The following is a 26,028-nucleotide window of genomic DNA, read 5'->3' as shown; positions in this document are numbered from 1 at the left end:
CCCTCTATTGAGGTGTTGAAAAAAAAGGGGGGACCCAACCCCCTGACTCCACCCCTCCCATCTCCTAAAACTACATGTCGATGGTCGGTGTGTCGACTAGCTTACAATGACTCGCATGGATCCAATTGGGCCTCCCCGCCACCTTCACTGCACTATCGGTGATCAACAGAATCTGATACGGCCCCTCCTATTTAGCCTCCAACGGCCGACGCTCCACCCTTTGCACCATGACGAACTGACCCGGGACCAGTGCGTGTCCCCCCACCGGAACCGGTTCCCATGCAGCCCGGACCTGACGATAAGCTATCCCCACCGCTTCGCTCAGTTTCTCACAATACAGGATGAGTGCGTCACTCGCAAGATGAATGTCTGCTTTTCGCAAATCAATCGCCCCTGGAAGAGACATCGGCCTCCCACAGATGACCTCGAACGGGCTCAGCCCCGTCTCCTTGTTGTGGGTTGCCCGTATTGACCCCAGGACCAGATTCAACGCATCTGGCCAGGGGACCCCCTCTTGGTGATACTTGGTCAACCTCTCTTTAATCACACGGTTCATTCGTTCGACCTGTCCACTACTCTGCGGGCGATAGGCTGTGTGAAACTTCCACGTGATGCCCAGCATCCTGCACACCTCCGCACACACCTCCGCGGTGAAGGTCGTTCCCCGATCCGAATCGATTTGGACTGGGAGACCCCAACGCGGAATGATATGCTGAGTCAACACCTTCGCCACATGTTTTGCTGTTCCCCGCGCCGTCGGGAATGCCTCCACGTACCGGGAAAACCGATCAACAATCACCAGGACCTCTCTCAGGCCCCGACAGAGAGGCAACGTGATGTAGTCCATCTGCAGCCATCTGAAAGGCCCAGGAGGGGCCGGCGTTGTCAAACATGGCACCCTCACCCGTGCCCCCGGGTTGACCTTCATGCACGGTGAACAGTGACTGACCACATGCGCTGCTTCCCTGCGGAATTTAGGACTCCACCACACCCGATTGAAACGCTGAAGCACCTGTTCCGCCCCGACATGTCCAAACGAATGGATCTGGGTAGCTAAATAGGGGAGCAACCGCTCTGGCGCCACCATCCGGAGACCGTGACGCCACACCCCATCCGGGTGTAGTTTAGCCCCCTCCTCCATCCACGTCCACACCTCTTCCCGACTGCTCTCAGCCTGCATGGCCGTCACATCTTTGATTGTGTCCACGCAGTAGTCTCCTGCCTTCAACACCGCTACCACCAGCCCGGGCGGCAACGCCCCTCGTGCCGCCTTCTTGGCTGCCTCATCAGCCAACATGTTCCCCCGGCCCTCAGGAGTCTCCTCTGGCGAATGCCCCGGTATCTTGAGCACAACAACCTCTCTAGGAAGCCGGACTGCCTCAATCAACTGTTTCACCACCTCCCCATTCCTGATGGGGGTCCCCACTGCGGAGAGAAAACCTCGTTGTTTCCACAACTCCGCAAAATCATTGACCACCCCATGTGCATACCGAGAGTCAACATGGATGTTTGCCGTTCGACCCCTTGCATACTTGCAGGCCTCCACCAGAGCATGGAGCTCCGCCTGTTGGGCCGAGGTACCGGCGGGCAACCCACCCGAAGCCACAACCTCAAACTCACTGGTGACCGCCCACCCTGCTTTACGAACACCCTCCTCCACCATTGAGGACCCATCGGTGAACAAGATTAACTCTGGATTTTCCAGAGGAGTACTCCGTCTCTGTTCCGCCTGCTCCATGGCCTCAACCACCCCGTGGCAATCATGTTCCCCCTCTCCCTCCTGTTCGGCGGGGACCAACATGGTCGCAGGATTTGTTATCGTCGCTCTCTCGATCACCACCCCCCGGGGCCTCTAGCACCGCTAGCCATTTTCCCCACCGGGCAGCTGTGACTTGGGAGGCCCGGTTCATGGTCAACAACGTGTGCACCGCGTGTGGACACTTCACCACTATGGTCTGATCCAGCACCAACATCAACACTGTCTGCACTGCCAGGAATACCGCCTGTACCGCTCGGAAACAGGGGCCGAAACCCTGTGCCACGGGGTCTAGACAAGCGGAGTAATAACCCACCGGTCTTTGGCGGCCACCATGCTCCTGGGTCAACACAGCCGTCATGTACCCATCCTTCTCTGCCACGTACAAAACATAGGGTCTACCCGCGTCTGGGAGCCCCAAGGCCGGAGCCCTAACCAAAGCCCCTTTTAGGGCCTCAAACGCGGCTCTCTGTTCCTCGTTGAGTTCAACCCTCTCCCTGGGCCCCGGGCTTCCTTTCAACATCTCCGTGAGGGGCTTTGCGATCGTCGTATAACTATCCACCCATGCCCTGTTGTAGTTACACATTCCCAAGAAGGACCGCAAATCCCGAACCGTTTTGGGGACCGGCGTCTCCCGGATGGCCTTGGTGCGGTCTTGGGTGATCTCCCTCGTTCCCTGAGAGATCCTCTGACCCAGGTAGATCACCTGTTCCTGCATGATCTGGGCCTTAGAGAAACTCGCCTTATGACCTCGTGCCCGCAAATGGTCCAAGAGTACTCGGAGGTCCCTCTCATGCTCTGCCTCACTGGTACTAGCCAGCAAAATGTCGTCCACATAATGGACATAGGCGGACGTGATGGTCGGCGTCTCCAATAGGTGGCGCCGCAATGCCTGATGGTACACCGTAGGAGAGTTGTGGAGACCCATTGGTGTCCGGAGGAACTGGTACTGCTCTCCCTCGATGGTGAAAGCGAACCACGGTTGAACCTCCTTCGCCAGTGGCACACTATAGAAACCCTGTGTCATGTCAATCACTGAAAACCAACAGTGTTCTGGTTTCAAGGTCCCAAAGATTGTGGACATATCTGCCACCAATGGTGTCAACTTGTCGACGCTCTCGTTGGCCACTCGAAAATCCACAGTCAAACGCCACTCCCCTGTCGGCTTTAATACCGGCCAGGCAGGGCTGTTAGACGCGCTGGGGGCCTTCTTGATGACCCCCCGCTCCTCAAAGATTTTTAGAAGCGGCCGTATCCCATTGAGAGCCTCCACGCTCAGAGGATATTGTCTGGTACATGGCGGTGGTTTTCCCGTGAACCTCACAGGTTCCATGTCCAACAACCCACAGTCGTTTTTTCCGGTCAACACTCGAACCTTGGGCTCTGCAGCATCCTTCATGATCTGCAGATCTCTGTCTAACCTACACAGTGACTCCACTATGGCTCCATAGCCTGCCCGCCCCCAGGTGGGAGTGGACATGATTAAACCGTTTTGCAGCCGAGGTGCCACGGCTGCCACAAACGTTTGAGTCAACACTGGGCACTGTTTCTCCCCGATATTAGCTTCTGTAATATCATCTATGCCACTAAACCTCACAAAAGCGACCCTGAATCTGTCTTCGAACTCAATGAAAGACTCGGCCTCTCCTTGGCGACAGGCCAAGATCTGGGTCCAGTCCGCATTGACCCGGGAGAGTTTAGCTATCCATTCCCTGACTGCATCCCAACCTGCGTTGAGGTCCTGCCCCTCCTCTCCCAGTGCCTCGTTGATAACCCCGGTCAGATCCTGTCTCTCTCTTGTGGAGAGACGATGACTGAGAATGGCCAGGGCATCCCATGGGTGAAGGGAGTAAATCCCTCTTAATTTATTCAATTCATCCCATGCCCCCAGGCCAGCGGTGCGGGGATGACGCACCTTCTCACACCACCTCTCAATATATTCTGGTTTGGCCGGAACATAAGAGGTGTGCACTACTCGCTCTCCAGCTACAGTCTTGGGCCGATGTATCTTTAAAGGCCGCAAACTTTTGGGGTGTGAAGTGGAAGGTCCCTCTCCTTCCTCTGATTCACCACTACTATCCTCAAAGATATCCACGCCCCCAGAGGGAGCCAGATCTCTCCCCTGCCTCCCACCAGCCCCCTGCACCAACCCGCGTTCACCACTGGAGGGAGCCGGAGATCCACCCATTGCCCCTCTTTCACCCGGCTCTACCGTCTGGGGAGGCACGCTTGTCCTCCCAGCCCCATTCTTGTGGTGACGAATGGTTTCCGCCTGTCTCTCAACCTCCTGCTGTAATCTCAGCAGATTCCCAGCCTGCGTTTGTCTGATGTCATCCAGGGCGCGAACCTTCTGCTTCTCAGATTTCAAGAGACGATCTGCTTCAAGACGCGCGACCTCAACCATATTGCGTCGCGCCTGGCCCAAAATCACAATGGCCCATATCAATTTATCCTGAGCCTCCGAGAGACGAGTGAATTTTCCCCAGGCCTTCCTAATGTCGTTTAATTTCCAATTTCCTCTCTCATCTGGCACTACCTGGTATTTGGACACGATCGTCCCCACCACTGTTTCCAAAGCCATTTTCTCATGAATATATTTGGTCACACTCTCTTTGATGGCCTGTATCGACACATCCGGGGGAGCTACCCCCCCTTTCTCTCGCGTAGTTTTTTGTTTTTGGTCTTGCATGACTTCACAAGTGCGATCCAAAACTATGTCTAGAGTGGGAAATAAAATTAAAAGAAGAATACTCTTATCCAAAAAAAGAAAACCACACTGCACCAGCAAAAACCGCAGTTGCCGATGACTTATTAGAAAAACTCTTACATACAACAGAGCTGTCCGTCGCCCTATACCCTACGGGGCTGTCTCCGTCGCCCTGGAGCTGTACGTTGCTCTATACCCTACGGGGCTGTCCGTCGCCCTGGAGCTGTCACGTCGCTCTATACCCTACGGGGCTGTCTACCGTCGCCCTGGAGCTGTCACCGTCGCTCTATACCCTACGGGGCTGTCTACCGTCGCCCTGGAGCTGTCCACGTCGCTCTATACTACACACAGGGCTGTCTACGTCGCCTCCCGTCTCGTTAAACTCAACCAAAAATAACAAGGAAAACCTCTGTCTTCACAAACTTCAACATTCATCAAGTCTTATGATCACAATGGGTTATTTATTTTACGTGTGCTTGTTCACAATGCTTATCTTTGTGTTGGCATGTGAGATTAAGCCCATAAATCAGCTTACGTTTAGAATTCTGGCTTCCTCCCACGCAGCAACATCCGGGTCACGGCACCAAGTTTGTTAGATGTTCCGATAATCCCAGTGAGTGATGGATAGACGATAGTGTCCTGCGTTGTGTACTTTTTTAATGATCCCTCTGGTGTGCTCACGGAAACATCTGATAATCCCAGGCAGAATGAACACCTCACACGATTCAGTCGACAATCATCAAGGAGAACTTTATTCAACCAGACAGGGTAGTTTTACAGGAATAAAGTGGTCTTCCTTGACATACGCAGCTTGTGATAAGGTCCAGTGATTTAAAGTTCATTTGATAAAGTCCGTTAATAAAAGTCCAATTGATCAGCTCCTCATAATCCTCTCTCTCTCTCTCTGTTATTTCTCAACTGAAGATGAATCACCCCCCCCCCCACCTCCTCCTGCTCCATCCTTATCTTAGGAATGCTGTTGTGACTGCTAGGCACCGGGTCGCCTAGCGACCTGCTCCAGTCTTGCCCTACTTACACTATCTGAAGAGAGGGGTCACACCTCTTCTCTGCCATGCAGAGAGTAACTGTTTTGCTCATCAACATTAATTCATATTATAATCACAGACGAATCACCACAATTCTTCACTATTGTACTACATGAACGAAAACAAAGCACCCTTGCACTTGACCAGGCCCCGCCCCAGTGACCTCCTATAAGTCACCAGGCGTGGTCACACTCGCCCTTCCTCTTTTTCCATCATGGACGTGCTTTGCACCCTGTGTAACTAGCGTAATGAAATGCAAAGAGAAATTTAACAATGTTGGTTTTCGCCGGAGATTTGCCAGCCCCTGGAATCTTCTCGGCATGTTCCAACGGCGCCTCGTATGGGTTCTGCGGTCCTGCAGCTGGATGCATCTCGATGCATCTCCGCGTCGGGCCTGTCCTGGAGTTTCCTCGTCTTTTGACAGCAGATTGAGGGACGTCACACGATGTTTAGCTATCGGGCTAACTCGCGTCCAGGTAGGATCTGCGCCACTAGGCATAACAATGCTGGCGTTGGTGATGTTGCTCGAGTTGTCCCGGGAGACAACCGAGTTGTGTATTGGCGCAAGGGGCAGGATATCTGGGTAAACGTTGTTGTTTTCCCGGTTATCTTGGAGCGCGCGGCTAACGCTATGCTATATGCTGGGTTACTGTTTCTGTTTTGATTCCCCGCTGAGGGATGTCTGTCTAAAAGGTCTTCCCTCCTCTTAACCATTCATGCTGACGGTCAATCGGTGTCTACTGTTGGGAGTATTGCGGGGGCTTGTTTACCTTTTTCATGGGTGAATGGGCTGAGGTCTAGGGCTGGTGTGCTTTTTGTGAATATTATGAATGGTATGCGGGACTGGTTTTCTCTGGTCCGCATCTCCTTAACGTTGTGTGTATGGGCTAGCCCATTCTACAGTGTATTGGTGGTGTTTCTAGTTCATTTATTCATTAACCCCTTCATGGGTGCACACCACAGTGGAGGTTGCTGGTTGCTACCACCACTGGTGCTCCGTGTTTATGAAGCAGGTGGCATTAGTCCTTTGCCTCTGGCATGTTGAAACAGTGCCCCGCCCGGCCGACGCCATGAGGTGAGTCGGCCCGGCGGGTGGCTGGTGGGCTGTTACGCCTATACCGCCACGGTATAGCATTAGCAGCGATTAGTAATTTTGTTCGCATTGCTGTTTTTTTCTGTCAAAATGGTGTCTGGTGGCGGGACCATAAGGGCCAGCCGACGTCGAAACATCGCGCGAGGTTTTTGACGTTATTAGCTTTGACCTAGCCGCAAGCTATAACCGCAGGGAGGGCTAGGATGCTGTCAACGCTTGTTTACAGACATCTTGGTTGGATTAGTTTCCCTTTGAGGGGGTGAGAAGTTAAAAAGAATTTTTCCATCCTCAGGGCTCCCCTCTCCGCAGAGGATCTTTGGTCTTCCGCTGGAGCGCGGGCGGTATTTGTCCTAGGCCCCACACCGCCTCACGCCGTGCAGTCAGAGGTGTGAGCACGGCCTCACCAGCGGCTGTGGCGAGGCCCTCGACCAGCGGCCATGTTTCCCTCGCCTGAGGTACCCTGGGCTCAATGTCAACAGGTGTCCACAAGGCCGACAGCCTTGGCGGCCGAGGGATCAGCTACATTGGATGAGCACGCCCTAAACAACCGTCGCCGTCCAGCTGTGTGCAGCCCGCTCTCCGGTCACTCCCTCCCCCAACACCAGCAGAAAAGGGGCTCTGATTTCTTTCTTTTGGCTGCGGGCCGCATGTCTTCAATGAAGCGCAGGCAGCCCCACGTTCGCTTCTCATGAGGACAGGGGCTGACACCCAGTTGATGGCTGAGACTGGGTCTGTCCGTGAGAATGTTGTGCTGTCAAGCGGCTCCCACACCATAAGCTGTGTTGGTTGAGCCTGGTGTTACGTCTGTCAACTACAAGGGTTGTCAGCAGGGGGGCTCGAGACCTTTTGAGGCAAACAGTGTGGGCTTCCCCGACCTCGCCTTCGCCAGGCCGGGTATCACGTTGGTGCCTCCCACTCCTGAAAGATTGGCAGTGGTCTCGCAGGCGCGTGTGATTTGGGTGGTAGTAATATCACTGCAGGGCTACGGTGTGTAGGAACCCATGGGGGCCTCGCACCTTGCATGTCCAGCTGCAGAACAACTCCTCAGCATGTACTGGAGGGGTGTTCAGTGGGGGAGCTTTTGTCACCTAGTATGATGTCAGCTTCCCCCGTATCAAACCGGCCCTTTCTGTCGGGGTCCCCCCTTGGGTGCGATTGCCTCGTGGGTCCGATGTCCCGACTCCACGGAACGCTCTGCTCGCACGGTTAGCAGGTCCAGGGTTGGCTACGCACAGCGGGTGGGACCGGGCCACTTATCTACAGTTCCTAGCGGACCTGCGCCAAATGGCGGCGGGTGCGTTTGGGAGTATCATCACATATGGCTACAGCAGTACCATATGTCGAGGTGGATGGAGAGAACGCTGAGGCGGGGACTTGTATTTACACAACCCCACCCGTTTTTAGGTTTGGTACAGACCCTATTGTCAGGGTCACCAGCAGTGACAGCTCTGGTCAACGAGATCCAATCTCTGTGGGCGAAGCAAGCCATCGTCATGGCGTTTCCTCCCGGTATTCTCTGGTGCCCGAGAAATCGGGAGGGGGGGTGTCAGACCCATGCTGGACCTGTCCCATGTTGAACACTGTCAGGTGGGGGCCTGGTTCTCCTCCATAGACCTGTAGGATGTGTATTCGCATCCCCGATCTTCCATCCTAGGGCTTACCTACGCTTCCTTTGCAGGGTTTAGCGTATGAGTACCAGAGGCTGCCGTTCGGCTTTTCTCTGGCTCCGCGCATCTTCACCAAGTGCGTGGAGGCCGCACTGGGGCCTCTGCGTCGTCAGGGGTTACGAAGTGTATACTGCCCTGACGATGTTCTGGTCCTTGGTGGTCAAGGTGGATCGTCAGGTCTCATACCAGGCAGGTGGTGGAATTCCTCACCAGCCTGGGGTTTGCTGTAGACTGGAAGTAGAGTACTCCTCTTCCCAGTCAACGGGTGGAGTACTGTGAGCATCCCTCTCAGAGCATGTTATCGGTATGATGGCATCTGCTCATTCCGTGGTCCCTCTTGGCCTCCTCTTCACCTCATGAGGAGGATACGGACATGGTTTTCCAGTATGGAAATAGACCCGGTGGGAGGCAAGTGGAAGCGGCTAAGGTTCCCGTGTCAGTACTGGGGGACCTCGCCCTCTGGGGAGGGCCTGGGGCCTCACCAGGGGGATCCCCATGGGCAGTAGGCTGTCACACGTCAGGGGCGTCGGGCCAACGCAGTAGGGGGCAGCTGGCAAGACCATGCTGCCCGGTCTGCGCTACGTTCAATGTGTTGAAGGCGGTCCTTCTGGTCCTCAAATGGTGTTTTGATCAGGACGGACAATACGACGTCGGCGTCGTATATCGACAGACAGGGAGGAGTACGCTCCCTTCGTCTGCACCGGGCTATGGGCGGCTGGCTATGGGCGTTCTCCATCTGCGCCGCCTGAGGGCTCTCCACATCCCCGGCAGGGTGAATGTAGGTACAGGTGTGATGTCGTGGGGCGGTCCTCACCCTGACGAGTGGGGATTACGTCCGGACATAGTCGGGCAGGTCTGGGACAGATGCCGTGGCCGCCTGGGATTCTTTCCCCCCATACATCTGATAGGTCAGTTGTTGGTGCGGATACGTCGGGAGCGCAGGACCTTGGTCCTGTTCGCGCCGGACTGGGGCACAGCTGTGTGGTTCCCGGTCCTGATCCAGCTCTTGTTAGCCCCGCCGTGGCCTGTTCCTTGGTCGTCACAGGCCCTCTCTCAGGCACACGGGTCTCTGTGTCAGTTCCCTGTGCTGGCCTCTGATGGTTTGGCTGGTGAGAGGGTGAGTCTGGAAAGGATGGACCCTTCTGTGGTCTACACCATCCGGAACGCGCATGCTCCCTCCACTATCGCGGGTTACGCGGGTAGGTGGCGTATTTTCCAAGAGTGGTGTAAGGTGGGGGGCTGGGACCCGGTGTCCTGCCCCCTGGACGCTGTCCTTACCTTCCTTCATTCTATTTTTGGTCGACTTCGACGGTGAGGGTATATGCTGCGGCTATAGCCTCTTGTCATGAGGGGTTTGAGGGCGTTATGTTGTTCAGCCACCCTCTTGTGAAGCGTTTCCCGCTTGGCGCCTTAAGCCGGTGAAAAATTCTCTGTCTCCGAGTTGGGACCTTCAATTGGTCCTCGGCCGGTTGTCCGAGGCCCCGTTTGAGCCTCTTGAGCAGGCGTCTTTGGAACAGCTGTCTTCAAGACTGCATTCCTGCTGGCCATCACCTCCGCTGAGTGCGTGGGTGAGCTCTGTGCTCTCTCGGTGCGGCCTGAGTGCTTGTCTATTCGTGTCAATAGCGGTGCGACTCTGAGGCCTAATCCAGTCTTCGTGCCAAAAAATATCCGGAGTTCTTTTCGCTCCAGGGATATTGTGGTTCAGGCGTTTCATCCGCCTCCTCACGCTGGTGAGTTAGAGGCGAGCCTTCACCTGTCGTGTCCAGTCCGGGCTTTGGGGGTTACCTCAGCCGGACTCAGGACCTCAGGGCTACCGATCAGCTCTTTGTTTGTTACGGTGGCTCTCGTGTAGAAACAGCGCCTATCACATTGGTTGTGCGAGGGCATTGCCCTTTGCTACACGTTGGCTGGGCTGGCCCCCCCTGGCACTCCACTCGTGGAGTGGCGGCCTCTGCCGCCTTGTTAGGGGGGGCCTCGGTGGAGGACGTCTGTGCTGCGGCCTCCTGGTCCTCCTCGGGTCCCTTCGTTAGGGTTTACCTCATGGACATGACTGGGGGTTCTGTCTCCCAGGCGGTTCTGAGGTCTGGGACCTCCCCTGCGTCCTGCCCTTCGGTGGGTTAGCAGGGTTGTGTGGGTGTGTGCCACGAGGTGTTGTGTCACACGTGGTCCCGCCTGTGCTGTGCGTTTTTAGGGGTTCTAGTTCCCTCTTTTTCGCACTTGAGTGGAGTTGACATCCGCCCCCTCTTCGCTAGGAAGGGGGGGTGATGGGACTCCCCTCCCCCTGGTGGTAGGGCTTGCGGGTCCTCAGGGGGTACATTTGTCGGGCCTCGCGTCCGCTCTGCCTCATATCTCAATATGGCGAAGAGCGGGACGCGATTGCCAGTACGAGTATATAACGATAGGTTATGTATATAACCTAGTTATATGAGTACTGGCTGAGCGTCCCGCTCTAAGCATGCCCTGAGGTCCCTTGAGGGTTTTTTTTCCTGATGGAAAACTTTTCCCGAGGAAGGGCGAGTGTGACCACGCCTGGTGACTTATAGGAGGTCACTGGGGCGGGACCTGGTCAAGTGCAAGGGTGCTTTGTTTTCGTTCATGTAGTACAATAGGTACTCAGCCAGTACTCTTATAACTAGGTTATGTATACATAAACTAGGTTATGTAACCTATCGTTGTGCAACCAAACTGTATTCTACATGTATGAACCCATGTTGCAATAGAGGCCTTGCATGGAATGTTTTGGTAGTTGTCTTTCTTCCAACATGGGCTTTAAACATGTAGAACACAGTTCAGTTGCATAACTGTCAGTTAAGTGTGACCCAGCCTTAGTAAATGAATGAGTGATGTGTGAGTCCTTGACCAAGGTGCGCCATGTGGGGTTCACTAGTTAAGAGTCTAAACGGTTCCAACGGTTCTCAAGTTCTCCATACGTTAGTTCTCCATCCGTTGGAGTAGTACATTACATTTACATTTAGTCATTTAGCTGACGCTTTTATCCAAAGCGACTTACAAGTTCTGTACGACAAGTCGTCAGGAAGGGCACAACTCTATCAGCTGAGTAACAATGTTCATCAAAGTGTTGAGTGCTACAGTGTAGGTTAGTATATTAGGACAAGTGCATGACAGTAAGGTTAGTTAGGGTTAGATTTTCTTTTGTATGAGCAGGAGAGAATCGGGAGAGAGGATCCAAATGCCTCTGCTGTCAAGAAGCCAATGAGCAACCTGAGTGAGACAGGTCTTGATTGATTGAACAAGCCCACAGGTAACGAGCCCACAGGTAATGAGCACATGATTTTGTCGCCCAGCACCATCCTCATCACAGATGGCTCACGTATACGCCTCCACTGTGACAAAACCGCCCACTGATCTTAACTTTTTAACAGTGATGTGTTTTCCCTGCTTTTGCCCTGTATTTTCAGTAATACTTTTATTAAACATTTCCCATTTCCCTTTTCTCGTTTCAGCAATCCGACTTTGTGGGGATCATCTGTAGGCGTCTCTCCCCGAAGAGAATCATCGAAAAGTGGGTAGACTTTGCAGGGTAAGTCCTTGTCTGTTCACGTTTAGCCTCACACTACTGTATGGCTGTTTCATTGGCTCCCTACCCCAGTTTTCCTGTTTTGATATCAGTTCCATCACAAATAGACCTCTCATGGCTGCTCCTGAGTCTCCCATCATCTCCTGCAGCTCTAGGAAAATGAATTAACTATTAATAATAGATTGCTCCTAGCTTCATCTGTGGTTCATGCAGCTGTGGTCCTGTGAACAAAGTCCTCTAATATAATTTAGATTCTTCTCTCTGAAAAGGCAGGGGATCGCTATCCAAAACTAGCTTAGCATTGTGGATCAGGTCTCCCGACGTCACCAGCGTCAGTGCATTCTCTGCAACATCCGGTCATTTAGGGTTAGCAATTTGCCTTTTTTATTTTTTTTAACGAACAATTTAAAACATTAAATTCTTTGGTGAAATGCAATTTTCCATTAACACTTCATGGATATCAAGGACAGAATTACTGGTAAACGGGAAAGGGAAAGAAACGGCGGACAAGTTCCTAATGGCAAGTGTGTTGTCCACGACGAGCCATATCTCTTGGTGTCATTATGGTGACAGTATGACTAATGGGTCAGGAAATGTTCTCATTTGAACATTTTGGCCTGATGGAGGCACTAGAAGAAAGGTCATGGGGTCACAAAAATCAATCGGGTTCCTTCCTCTAGAGCAAGGGTTCCCAAACTTTTCAGGCCGGGACCCAGAATATAAGGCGTCAGAGAGCCGCGGCCCAATGCACATCGTCAGGCTTTTATTTAAAAAAATGTTGCCAGGCGACCGATTTTTTAAGCCAAATATCACTTCAATCCTATTAAGTTAGTTCAAGTTAGTTATTCATTTATATGTGCTATTTATGAGAGGGCTAACTTGTTGCAAAATAATAATGATAATAATAATAGCCTCATTAAAATACTATTGTTGCTTCGGTTGTTTTCAGCGTTTTATGTGCATAATCTGTTATTTAGTTTGAAATGTTCGTTGAAATAAGTAGATTTTTCGTTTTTGTTTATTTATTAAGTTAATATAAAACCATATAGTCACATTTTAGAATACAATAGAATAGAATTTTAGAATACAACTAGAAACACTGTCCTGGCCTGCTTCTAAGTTCAGTGGCCTGACAAAAAAAAAAAAAAAATCATTTTTTTTCTTTTTTCTTTTTTTAATCATCTCGCGGCCCTCCCGTGGCTGCTCGCGGCCCACCTTTGGGTCGCGACCCCGACTTTGGGAACCACTGCTTAGAGGTCATGGCTCTTCACAGCAAATGTTTTGACTGTATGGATCAGGAGATATGCTCATTTAAAAGGTTTGGCCTGGTTAGAGGAAAGTTGATCAAAATCAATAAGTGTCTGTTAACCGGCTGTCGTGTGGCAGTGAAAGGGTTAACCTTCTGTGTATTGTCACGGTGAAAGGGTTAACCATTTGGTAGTGCGGCGGTGAAAGGGTTAATACAAAATAAATACAGATCTCGTCTCAGAGTAGAAGCGGATCTGCGCCTCTTTCTCAGCACAACGCAGCCACGTATCATGGAACTGTCCAAATGTACAAGGCACACCCTTCCCATTAAGTCTTGTTTTTATTTTATTCTTGAAAAGCGCATGTGAACGCATTTTCTTTTTTTATGTTCTGGCAACATATTTGGGCTAAATATGCCTCGTTTTATAAATGTGTATACAGAAACAATTCTGTTGCTTTTGTTGATAATATTCATTAATTTCATTGATAACAGTGCAGTAATTTCATTTTCTAATAAATATGCATTATCAAGTTCAACGTGTGCTTTTATTTTGATATTCCTTATTTCCACGTTGAAATTACGCGATGTGGGGTTGCCAAAAAAATCCTAAATAAAATGGGGTCATGGTACAAATACAGTCAGTATTTTATATAGAGTATATAGCCCCACAGTATTGTTAGATTAGGCTTAAATAGAGGCCTACTTCCTGTGCAGTGGTAGAGTATAGGTAAACACTGGAAAAGCATGATATTACTGTACTGTGACTTGTTTATAAGATCCAGTAATAAGACACCAACTCATTGTGTTTTTGTTGATATATTTCTCATACCGTTGTTTTGCACATAGTGACCATTGTCTCTTCCATCGTCATGCACAACACAATGGTTGCTATGTTACAGGCAGCCCTTTTGGAAGACAGAACTACACAAACATTCCGTGCAAGGCCTCTATTGCCATTATACATTTGTTTTATGATTTATCAACAGGAACAGAAATTCAACAACATATGTCCCAAATGATTTAGATTGGTTTAATTTCTACATTTGGAGTAACAAAAAAAGAACAGACACACTTGGATTGAATTTGACAGTAAAGATTACATGAGCAATATTTATTTGCTTTTGCTAGAGGGTTCCTTGGAATTTTGCCAATATTTTCAATGTCGCAACAATTTATCCTGAGTGCTAAAATGTTTAAAAAAATAAATAAAACCCGACAAACCAGTTTCAACATGCAAGTAATTTGCTCTACTTGCTTCAACCTCTACTTTTACCTCCACCAAGGTTTTCACCCCGTCTGTCTGTCTGGCTCGGAGTATAATATGAGCTGTGAATATTCATGACCCTTAACTAATTCAGCGCCATACCCGAGTATAGTCGGGTTATCTCGCCAACCATTGAGCGCCAAAACCAGGGTATACTCAGGTTTTGATCTTTTCCTTTGATCCCCGTTCTATACGGTCAGCCGGAGCCCTCTGTCCCCGATTCATCTGCCTACGTTGGAATTGCAATGACGATCGAATCTCACCAGGTGGCAGTATCACCTACCTTTTGAACTCTGATAGTCTAGTTCAGACAGTGTCGGTCCTGATCCCTTTCTGTCCTGACTCGCTCTGAGGGGGAGGAGCTCTTGCAGAGCAATCGCTAGGAGATCTTCTCGCCTCAAAACCTATAGTTTCCCGTATACACAAGTAATTACATATAAACGAGTAATCGCGGTCGCCGAGGGGATCATTGGAATTCTTCTTTTTGGAGTACCTTCTGGCTAAGGTAAGGTATATTCTATGTCTATTTTACCGAACCTGAAACATGTTTCTGTAACAATCAGTGTCGTATTTTACCGGACCTAAACCAAGCTTTTTGTAACAATCGCATTTTCGGGGTAAGACTTCTTGATGATTTTGAGAAGGCACATATGTACATGGTATATACCTTTTTAATTTCTGAGTATTTGGGGTTTCAGGCGATCAACCATAACGATTTGGGCTTATTGCATATAACGCGTCATATCTCGCGATCTATGGAAAAGGACTGGATTACTTTGGAAAGGGGCGATGTGTAGCATGTAACAAACTACAGTGTGTAGAAATTAACTGATTAGTCAGTAATGGACTATGAACAATGCCTGTAAAATGAGCCATACTATTGTCTCCATAGCTATAATACAGAACACACGATGGGAGTCTGCAAACATCGCTAAAATGGTCAATAACGCTGGCGCCAGCCAGTACAAATGGGTAAAGTCGTGGCAGTCAAAGAGTTAACCCTTTCACTGCCACACGACAGAAGGTTAACCCTTTACTATCACACAACCGACGGCGACCAGTGTCCAGTGAACTTGAATTTCTTGTCACACGAAAGATCAATTTGCGCCTCCTGCTCAGACAGTGGGAGGCCTGTTGCGTCATGCGTAATGAACGGATCTAGGATCCAGTTGTCCAAATGGTCCGTGCTCTCTAGTTCCGAAATTGTTCAATGAGCCCTTCTATGTGGCTAGATGATGGGCTTCAAATAATTTTTTACAACATTCTGTTCCTCCAAAAAGCCATCAAGCTTGAGTAAATACCCCCAAATCTCCACTGGTTATCCTGGAGTGCCACAAACGGAGTTCCTTAATCCAGCTCTCCATTTGAGCTGTGAGTCCAAACAGGTCTGTGTCCCGACCTTGTAGTCCCAAATTCAAACCATAGAGGCGGTCAAAGATGTGCCAGCCAATCATTATCAGCACATTTATCTGCCAATGGGTTGTTTTTGTCTGCAAGGAAAATCCGTGCTTCTTCTCTCTCTCCGTGCTTCTGACAACAAACCTATCCATTGTGAGTGTCAAGGTTACACACAAAAGACAAGACGTGGTCTCAGATTATACATGCGCAGGATGTAGTGAGTTGTGTATTGGAATATTGTGTCGGCCTCCATTGATGAAGGGGCGAGACATGGCAAATACACACAGCTGCCAGGTGGAAAACTCGATCGGTTTTTCTCTTTTTTATTTATTTTTTTGCTAATGCGCACTGTCACCTACCCGCGACTCCACTTTGGGTCGCAACCCGTAGTTTGAGAACCGCTCATCTAAACGATGATCCATTTAACTAGTGCTTTTACTTAACCACCCATTTCATTAATGAGTTAAATATTGTAGAGTTGTTCAAGCCCAGGAACCTGACCATACCATAATTTTACCATACCATAATTTTTAATAAAAAAATATTTTGAGTGCCATTTTCGTATGACTTTTTGACTATCTATTGTTTGTGGCAGAGCACCCAGCCTGGACTATATGAGGCGCACCTGCTGTCCATTCTCTCCAGAATAAAAATAGAAATGTATTGGTATATTGCCCAGCTGTAATAGATAAAGGTGTAAGAAAATACAGATACAGCATGGTATCATGATACTCTCCACCCACAATATTATGTCAATACGAAATGCCTGGTATCGTGATATCTTTCACTGTACTTTCCCTGTGCTTTTAATGAAAGACTAACTATACATATTATAATACAATGTCAACCTTGTAGCAGATAGTTACATTACTGTATTTATTTGATTACATTTGAATCCTGCAAGCACTTTTATCAGGCTAAACTCCATCAAACCAAAAAGAAACTTCCAGACATAACAGTTTTCACCAAAAACCCTCTGCCCGTCCCTTATGACCTTGACTGCTGTGATTTCCTTTTACAATGCTATTTCTTCCTCTCATTTCGACGTTCTGAAATTGCAGTGACAATAATAGCAACGCTGTACTAGTCGTTGTACTCCCAGTTCTTGAATCATGACCCCCGTGTTGTGACGGAAATCGCGTTGCCAGATTCTTGTAGACACCCGGATAGATGTCGGTGTTTTCCACGCACTGTGTCGGGGGTGGAGTGGGGGGGTTGGACTGGGTCAAATGTCGCAAACGCGACACTCTCTAAAAACCTGGTATTGTGTACGCCTACCACGACCATAACCGTCACCTCACTGGACCTCACGCCCCATTGGACGGGGTGTGTGAGGTGGTACGCGAGATAGCGAGTTCTTAAGTGAGTCCCTCATGAACACACGTGTGTGGCTTGCAGCATACACACATATAGCATTCGTATTCTCTCACATTACTCGGGCAGCAGCCCCGCCCCAGTGCTGGGTCGAGGTCACCCTCTCTAGGAATGTACACCTGCTCTCTCTTACTCTAGGGCTAGGCTCTTGACTCCAATGTGCACACACATGTCATGTACGTAAGCCAGCACACGGATGCATACACGCATGCACAGTCTCCCCACAGGTACGGTGAAGTACTTTTTATCTCGTCATACACACACGCGCACAGATCCAGTATGCACACATATATATATCTGTGCTTAGTGGCATTACTGTGCCCATCTACTGGATTTCCCAGTTTGCCAAGCTTTTATAGCTGTAATCCCTGTGCCCCTGTGCGTTTGCTCGTCCGTGTGTGTATATGTGTGTGTGTGTGTGTGTGAATGTGTACGTGTGCTCGCTCACTCACAGTTGTTGGCCAAACAGGTCCAGATCTATCATCCACACATGGACCAAAGTTTGTTTCTTGTTGCAATGTTTGCTAATGCAAATAACTGACGGGAAATACATTTGGGTCCAAACTGTTCCCTAGCAACAGAATTCCAGTGAAACCATCTATAAAGTGCTACCATGCTTGCTTTACCACTAAAAGGGTAAACCTTTCAGGGGGCGGCTACGTGGCGTAGTGGGCAAGGCGCTCGCCACGAATGCGGAGACGCTGGGCTCGCCTGTTCGAGCCCAGCGCTCCACATTGCTTTCAGTTTAGCTGGTCGTTCATACTAATACACATTGGCCGTATTAGGGGGTGGGAAACTGATGGGTGGGGATCGGGCGTTGTAGACAGCGACTCCTACAGGTCGGTTGGTGCGCCTGCGCAGTAGAATCAGGAAGTGTCGGGGGCAGCGTGAGCCTCCCACGCGTTACTCCTTGCCACTGAGAGATCGAGCTGCGCAGGTGAAAAGATGCGACTGCTGTTACCTCAAGTACCGGAGGGGACCTGTGCTATGTATGACTTAGTCCACATTGCAGCCGGCTTGTGGGAGGCAAGAAACAGCGTTCGTGACAGGGGAGGGTTGAATTGGATGATACGAAATTGGGATGGGAGAAAATATAGAAAATGGGAGAAAAAGTGGATAAAAAAAAAAAAGGGTAAACCTTTCAGGAATCAAGAAACCACAGACACCCAGAAACACCCACATATTTTTACCTCCGCCAAGGACGTTATATTTTTGTGTGCGCGTCTGTTCTCAACATATTCCGAAAAGTAATGGCCAGATTGGCATGAAATGCGCTGTGCACATTCATGACCTCAAGAGGAAGAACCCCATTGATTTTGGTGAGCCTGTGACTTTTCCTCTAGCACCACCATCAGGCCAGACATTTCAAATGAGCTCATCTCCTGACCCCTTTGTCATCGTAAAGTAAAAAAAAAACTTGCTGTGAACATTCATGACCCATAGAGAGCCCTGTTCATTTTGGTGACCATGTGGCCTTAACTCTAAACCCACCATCAGGCCAAACCGTGAACAAGATCTGGAAATGTAATTGCCAGATTGTGATCAAACTTGCTGTGCACATTCATGACCTGAAGAGGAAGAGATGTCTTGATTTGGGTAACCCCATAACATTTCCTCTAGCGCCACCATCCAAGGCAAACCTTGCTTTCCAATGAGTGTCTTGACGCATTAGAATACTCATGACTCCTAGAGGGAGAAACCTGTTAATTTTGGTGAGAGAACCACAATATGGATTCATGCCCTGGGTCTGTTGAGACTGGCAATATCAGCAACCACTGTCATCTACCCAGTAAAATGTTGCATGTGAAAGTAACGGCAAAGTGGGGATTGTTAGTCCTAGGTCTCTACTGAGTACATTATTCAAGTTATACATTGGGTATTGAATGGGTTTTGTGAGTCATATAATGTGTGATGAAACTTGCTCACAACATAAAGAACCATGTCAAGTAAAGACATGAACATTTCCAAAATCAGAAATATACGTTTTTGTTGGGTCGACGGGCCAGCAACAGCAATATGGTGAACTCTCACCCAGTCCTTTATGTAACCTGTTAACCTTTCCCTATTCCTTCCTTGTCCTGCAGGCGTCTGTGTGAACACCAGTATGGTAACTCGCCCAGAGTGCGGGTCAACGGCCATGTGGCGGCCCGCTTCCCCTTCATTCCCCTGCCTCTGGATTACATCCTGCCTGAGCTGCTCAAGAATGCCATGAGGTAACACTTGTAACACTACTGCTCATCACCTGACTTCGGTTACGTTCAGACTGCAGGCAAAAGTGGCCCAAATAGTTTTCGTTACTCGTATGTGACTCAGATCTGTTATTTTTATAAAAAAACAATTTTATGATTTTTTATTTAAAATCACACAGAATCTGATCTTTTCCATTCTAATTTGGGCCACTTTCATATGTGGTCCTAAATCGGACACAGGTCTGATTTTTTTTGGAATGTGACCTAAGTTGTAATCACAATTCGACGTTTATGTCACTTTCTATAGGGAGGTGTAGTCTGACGTCACTTTAGTTTCCCACGCGGTCCACCCGTATAGGGATTTATCATTGGGAAAATGTATTATCGGCTATTGTAATAATTCTGCCTCATGAACATTGGCAAGCTTTCCATTTTTGCACAAAATGAGCTCCCTTCTATCACTAACATTATTGTTTACGCATTTTTGGTTGAAATAAAATTATACGTAATTATTTTACGATTAGTTGCAAATTGTTTCATGTTGAGCTATAGATTTTGGATGAATACACACAGAAAGGTACACCATGCCAATGTTCATGCTTTATTTGTTTTAAACTAGACGATTTATAAATGTGTCCATTGGAAATACATTGCAATTTCAAGCGAGGTGGACCGGCCGGAAACAACAATGACGTAACCACTGCACCTCCCTATTGACATTCATCACAATTCTGTGCTGGCGGGAGTCACTCTGAATATAAACATGGAAGACAGCTGTGATGGAGGTGGTCAGTGGGGGGGACAGTGAGGAGTTTACCTTGTAAGTATTTGCTGTGATACTTCTGTACAAGCTAAACTTGAAGGGATGTATCATAACCCATCTGTGTTTGAAAGCATATTGAAAGAACAAATGGCTCTCATTTCATCTCCTCCTCGCCCCCATTATCATCTGCTCACAAATTAGCTAGCCCCCACTGCACACCAACTTATAAATTAAAGCATAAACTGTGACTTCAGTGTCCTCTGTGTTTACTGTACGTCCAGCTTCATTATTGTTCATTTGTGCATGCAGGTCAGTTCAGGAGTGGGACCAGTTCACACTGGAATCTGATTCTTGAAGTCAACTTCCTGTCTGTTGTTGCTAGGCAACTGCGGCGTGGGGGAAACATGCACCCAGGTACATTGTGTACGGTGCATTTAGTGCAGAAACGGATCAGAAAAGCGGCAAATTAAACACAATCAAGGGTAATTTTCTTCATTGCATCACAATGCCAAAGAGCTGCTGTGTTACGCTTTGTACTAGTAATAACATAATCAAAAATCCAAATCGAACGTTTTATATAATACCAGTTGAGGCATCACGGATAGCTGGCGGCTATCAAGAGGGCACATGTAGACTCAGACGGGAGAGTCGATCAAAGCAGACCCTGGTCCCCCAAGTCAAATCATACGTATGTCTGCTCTACCCATTTCATAACGGGTGAGAATAAGGAACAAATATGTATATCGTAAATGAGGTTTTATTGGCTGTGAGGCTGTAAACAGCAGAGAAATGTTAGCTGCTAGCTACTTCACCATATAACGTTAGTCCATTCTCTTCAAGTAGCCTACATGCCTTTTTTTTCGCCTTAGAATCACCAGAAAGGCTTTCGAAATAGTGAAATGCCATGTTGGCCTCAATATTTTCAAAACAAATGATATGAAAAGGTTATGAAATGAACAAGAATGTGATAAAATATGTAATAAAAACGGAGCTCAACGCATACATTTGATCGTAGAAATCCGTTTGTTTTCCACCATACCAAGATGGCGGCGGTCTCGTGACATCAGAGTGTCTTCGAGGATATTTGCATCAGCAATCATTCAGTCAATCACTCACTCACGGTTAGCCACTCTGCCCCCTAGTGGCGACTCACGTACATTGCACTTTATGTAGAACCAGTTCAATGCTTTGCATCTATATGACATTTGTGTCCTTGTTTTTAGATGTGAATCACCTCACAGTTGGCCACTCTGCCCCTAGTGGCAGCTGTGCGCTCTTCCTTTTTCATATGCTATTTGGCCATGTGGATGGCGACATGTTTGAGTTTGGACAGGGGAGCAGAGAGAAACGTGCACAAGAACAGAGGAACGAGAGGATAGCGCTGTCCTACTCTCTCCTGGAGGACAGTAGTGTTGTGTAGAGTGGAGCTCCTGGCTGTCCTACTCTCTCCTGGAGGACAGTAGTGTTGTGTAGAGTGGAGCTCCTGGCTGTCCTACTCTCTCCTGGAGGACAGTAGTGTTGTGTAGAGTGGAGCTCCTGGCTGTCCTACTCTCTCCTGGAGGACAGTAGTGTTGTTTAGAGTGGAGGTCCTGGCTGTCCTACTCTCTCCTGGAGGACAGTAGTGTTGTTTAGAGTGGAGGTCCTGGCTGTCCTACTCTCTTCCTGCAGGACAGTAGTGTTGTGTAGAGTGGAGCTCCTGGCTGTCCTACTCTCTCCTGGAGGACAGTAGTGTTGTGTAGAGTGGAGCTCCTGGCTGTCCTACTCTCTCCTGGAGGACAGTAGTGTTGTTTAGAGTGGAGGTCCTGGCTGTCCTACTCTCTTCCTGCAGGACAGTAGTGTTGTGTAGAGTGGAGCTCCTGGCTGTCCTACTCTCTCCTGGAGGACAGTAGTGTTGTGTAGAGTGGAGCTCCTGGCTGTCCTACTCTCTTCCTGCAGGACAGTAGTGTGAGCTCAGCTGTAAACTATTAGTGCTGCTGCTCCTGAGGTGTGAATGGAAGTGTGATGTCACAGCATCCCTGCAAACTAAAAAAAAAGAGGGAAAAAAGGGACATTTGTCCACCAGCTGACCGTACAGCCTACATACGCTTCTACCTACACCTTAGGACCTAGGTCATGGTTACTGCCTAATACTGAGATTCTACCTACACCTTAGGTCAGGGTTACTGGCTAACACTGAGATTCTACCAACACCTTAGGTCAGGGTTACTGCTTAATACTGAGGGAACTAGTAATATGCTTCTACCTACACCTTAGGTCAGGGTTACTGCTTAATACTGAGAGAACTAGTAATTATGTAGTTAGTAGCATACTACAAAAACCTAGGCGTCCACAAAGACGACTTCAAACTGGAAATGGTAACAATAGATGAGGAACTCAAAAAAACTGAGCGCCCGCCAACCTAACAAGGCCACTGGCCATGACAACATCCCCTCCAAATTCCTCAGAGACTCAGCAGCAGCCATCACCTCAGTCATCACACACATAATAAACCTCTCTATAAAACAGGGACACGTCCCCAAGGACTTCAAAATTGCTAGAGTGACCCCCCTGCACAAAAAGGGCAGCAAATTAGACCCAGGCAACTACCGCCCTGTTTCTATTCTTACCTCCATCTCGAAAAAATAGTCTACGAACAGGTCGAAAAGTACCCAGCAGGAAAAAATCTAATCTACGAATTCCAATCTGGCTTCAGAACATCCCACTCCACTTAGGGGTGGACGGTATAAACGGTATACGGTATAAACGGTATGAATTTGCTCTACGGTATGGATTTTGACTATACCGTGTAACCGGTAGGGCAGCTCTAAAATAGCAATGACGTCATGTAACCACAGCGCGACTATTTCACTCGCATTTGCCCCTAAAAATAGATAGAATTAGTCATAGATAATAGATATGTGCGAACTGGAAAAAGTTATTTTTTCACATTAGCGCAAGTTAGTTCACCGTTCAAAACGAAATGTCCCATTGAACTAAATAATTCACTGAGGCGTTGTATTAACGTTATATATCCGGCTAGCAGTAGCTACAGATAGCTCCTGATATCAATGTCTTATAACACTGATTCGATGCGTATTCGAGCTGAGGGCTTGCTGAGCACAGTTAAGTAACGTTATGCCAATAGGGTCCAGGTGCAGCGCCGGAGAATCCTGGCCGTAGCTCTGCTCGAGGCTACTCGAGTATAGGTCCAGGTGCAGCTCCGGAGAATCCTGGCCGTAGCTGGAGGCTACTAGAGTACACGCAGACAGTGGAGCTTGTTGCGTGGTGGCGATGTCTCGCAGATAATACAAGTACAAGTCTAATTATATAATATATATATTTTATTAAAAAAAAAAGATTATATAAAATTAAAAAAAAAATTTAATCAAAAACGATGATACCGTGATATATACCGTTACCGTCTATGCTTCAAATTATACCGTGATATAAATTTTAGACCATACCGTCCACCACTGACTCATGCCTATTTGAACGACCACATCAAACAAGAGGTGGACGTGGGCAAATACTGCGGCATGGTCATGCTGGACCTACAAAAGGCCTTCGACACTGTCAATCACTCCATTCTGATTGACAAGCTAAAAGCAATTGGTTTTGATAGTCTATCAGTGAGCTGGATGCAATCCTACCTTGAGGGGAGAGAACAGATGGTGGAGGTAAACGGTACCATACCACCCCCTGTCACAGTGAGCTGTGGTGTTCCACAAGGAAGCATACTAGGACCACTACTGTTCCTAATTTATGCAAATGACATGTCGTCAGCTTGTGACTATAACTTGTTCTTGTTCGCGGACGACTCAGCCCTGCTGGTCTCTGACAAGAACAAGTTACAGGTTGAAAAACCCCTCAGCTCAGAACTCGGCAGAATCTGCACCTGGCTCACTGATAACAAACTATCATTACACCTGGGTAAAACGGAGTCCGTCCATTCTCTTCGGATCAAATAACAAACTCAGCAAGACCGACGGCTTCTCAGTTACAGTGGGTGACAATATTGTCACAAGGAAAGATGAAATTACATACCTAGGTTCCATCTTAGAGGCAAATCTTTCCTGTGACAAAATGGCATCCAATGTAATCAAAAAAGTCAACCAACGAACTAGATTCTTGTACCGGATCTCTCTGGTAAACAAGAATACCCTGAAGACTGGCAGGAGCACTCATTCAAGTGTACTACGACTATGCGTACACCTCATGGTACCAAAGCACCTCAAAGGCACTAAAAACAAGATTACAATCACAAAACAAACTGGTCAGACTACTACTTGACCTTACTCCTAGAACCCACCTCACCCCTGCCCACTTTGACTACTTAGGATGGCTTAGAGTAGACAACAGAGTACAGCAACATGCAATGGGCCTGGTCTACAAGATACACTACACGACTAAGGTACCCATGTACATGTCAAAATACTTCCCAAAGGTCAGTGAATAACACGACCACAACACCAGAGGGAGCTCCACAAATCATGTTAAACCCAGATTCGGCTCAAACAAGGGACTAAACACGTTTTGCAATTATGCCACATCAATGTGGAACGCCCTACCCAAAGCTGTGAAGGAATGTGAATCACTACCCACTTTCAAAACCACTCTCAAAGAGCACCTACGGGAGACTGCAATTCGAAACTGGCCCCTGTAAATGTACAGTAAATGTCCTAACCCAATAATACACGAGACCCTCTTCTTGGGACCAAGTAAGGTTTTGTCGATATTCCAAAGTACAGTTTTGCTTGTACAGTTTCCCCCACCCCACCTACCCATCACAAACGGTACTGTATTTGTAAATCTGGTATGTCATAAATGTATAGATGTAGCAGTACTGTCTATCTGTATGTTGTGGTGCCAAGAGCCGGAGACGGTGGCTCGAGGCAGAGCGAATAGCATTTATTAAGCACAGAAATACACCATGCTACTGCTACGTTGCTTGCAGTCGACTGACTGACTCTGAGAGGATTGCCGAATACATATATCACCCATGTTCTAGAACGTTCGGCTATGACATCACCACAAATATTGCAGGTTGTTCGATGTTCTAGAATGTTCGGCTATGACATCATCACAAATGTTCCACAATAGTTCCGTGGGTGAATTATGTACCATTCCAATCACTACAATGTCATGTATGTCAAATATGTTATGATGAATTGAAAATGGGGGACGCTGGCCTGATGTAAACAAGACAAAAGTCTTTCTCTAGTCTGCATCCCCTTAACAATTGTGTGTATTGAGCTGTACTGTATTGTACCCATTCTGCAATCTGTTAATAACGTTGTCAATCAATCAATTTCAATCAATGCTTCTACCTACACCTTAGGCCAGGGGTACTGCCCAACACTGAGGCAACTTCTACTAACCCTACATACACTTCTATCTACACCTTAGGTCAGGGGTACTGCCCAACACTGAGGGAACTTCAACTAACCTTAACCCTACATACACTTCTATCTACACCTTAGGTCAGGGGTACTGCCCAACACTGAGGGAACTTCAACTAACCTTAACCCTACATACACTTCTATCTACACCTTAGGTCAGGAGTACTGCCTAACACTGAGGGAACTAAGAAAAACTGACAATAGACCCATGTTTTTTTGCTTTTGTTTTTATAGGGGTTACAATGTTTCATGACCTTGACCAGACTACTAGAAATAGTCAACTAATTGTTGTGTAACAAGCCTAGAAATTAAATGAAGGGACTCAACGCAACGTGGGCTCGTAGCCACAACAGAACTCAGTTTGTCTCTCATTATCATGTGTTATAAAATAGTTCTGGCAAGTATCCTGTAAGACATCCCATCTTATTCAGAGATAAAGTCACGTTCTCAGACATGCTGAGGAAAGTAGGTCAAGGGAATGTTGCTATGTGGATTTCCTTGGCAGTCCGCCAAAGACTGTTACTATGTAGATTATAAATACTGTTCAGCCAGTTGACATAAACAAAAAGTCACAAGTGTCTTTTCCCATCTTTGCAGCGGCCCATC

At 48.1% G+C, this 26,028-nt stretch overlaps 1 protein-coding gene across 1 annotated transcript in view; it reads left to right on the top strand.

Moving 5' to 3' along the window:
* Positions 1 to 26,028, top strand: part of bckdk (branched chain ketoacid dehydrogenase kinase) — a 64,671-nt gene that overhangs the window by 25,179 nt on the left and 13,464 nt on the right. Inside the window, exons 7-8 of the mRNA XM_084320940.1 lie at positions 11,734 to 11,810; positions 19,177 to 19,305. Of these exons, the coding sequence (XP_084177066.1) occupies positions 11,734 to 11,810; positions 19,177 to 19,305 (206 nt within the window). The remainder of the gene's footprint in view (positions 1 to 11,733; positions 11,811 to 19,176; positions 19,306 to 26,028) is intronic.

Source organism: Notolepis coatsorum (genome assembly GCF_963971535.1).
Source record: "Notolepis coatsorum genome assembly, chromosome: 8".
Taxonomy (NCBI): domain Eukaryota; kingdom Metazoa; phylum Chordata; class Actinopteri; order Aulopiformes; family Paralepididae; genus Notolepis; species Notolepis coatsorum.
The sequence above is the reverse complement of the archived record's forward strand: the minus strand, read 5'-3'. Positions and strand labels throughout refer to the sequence as shown.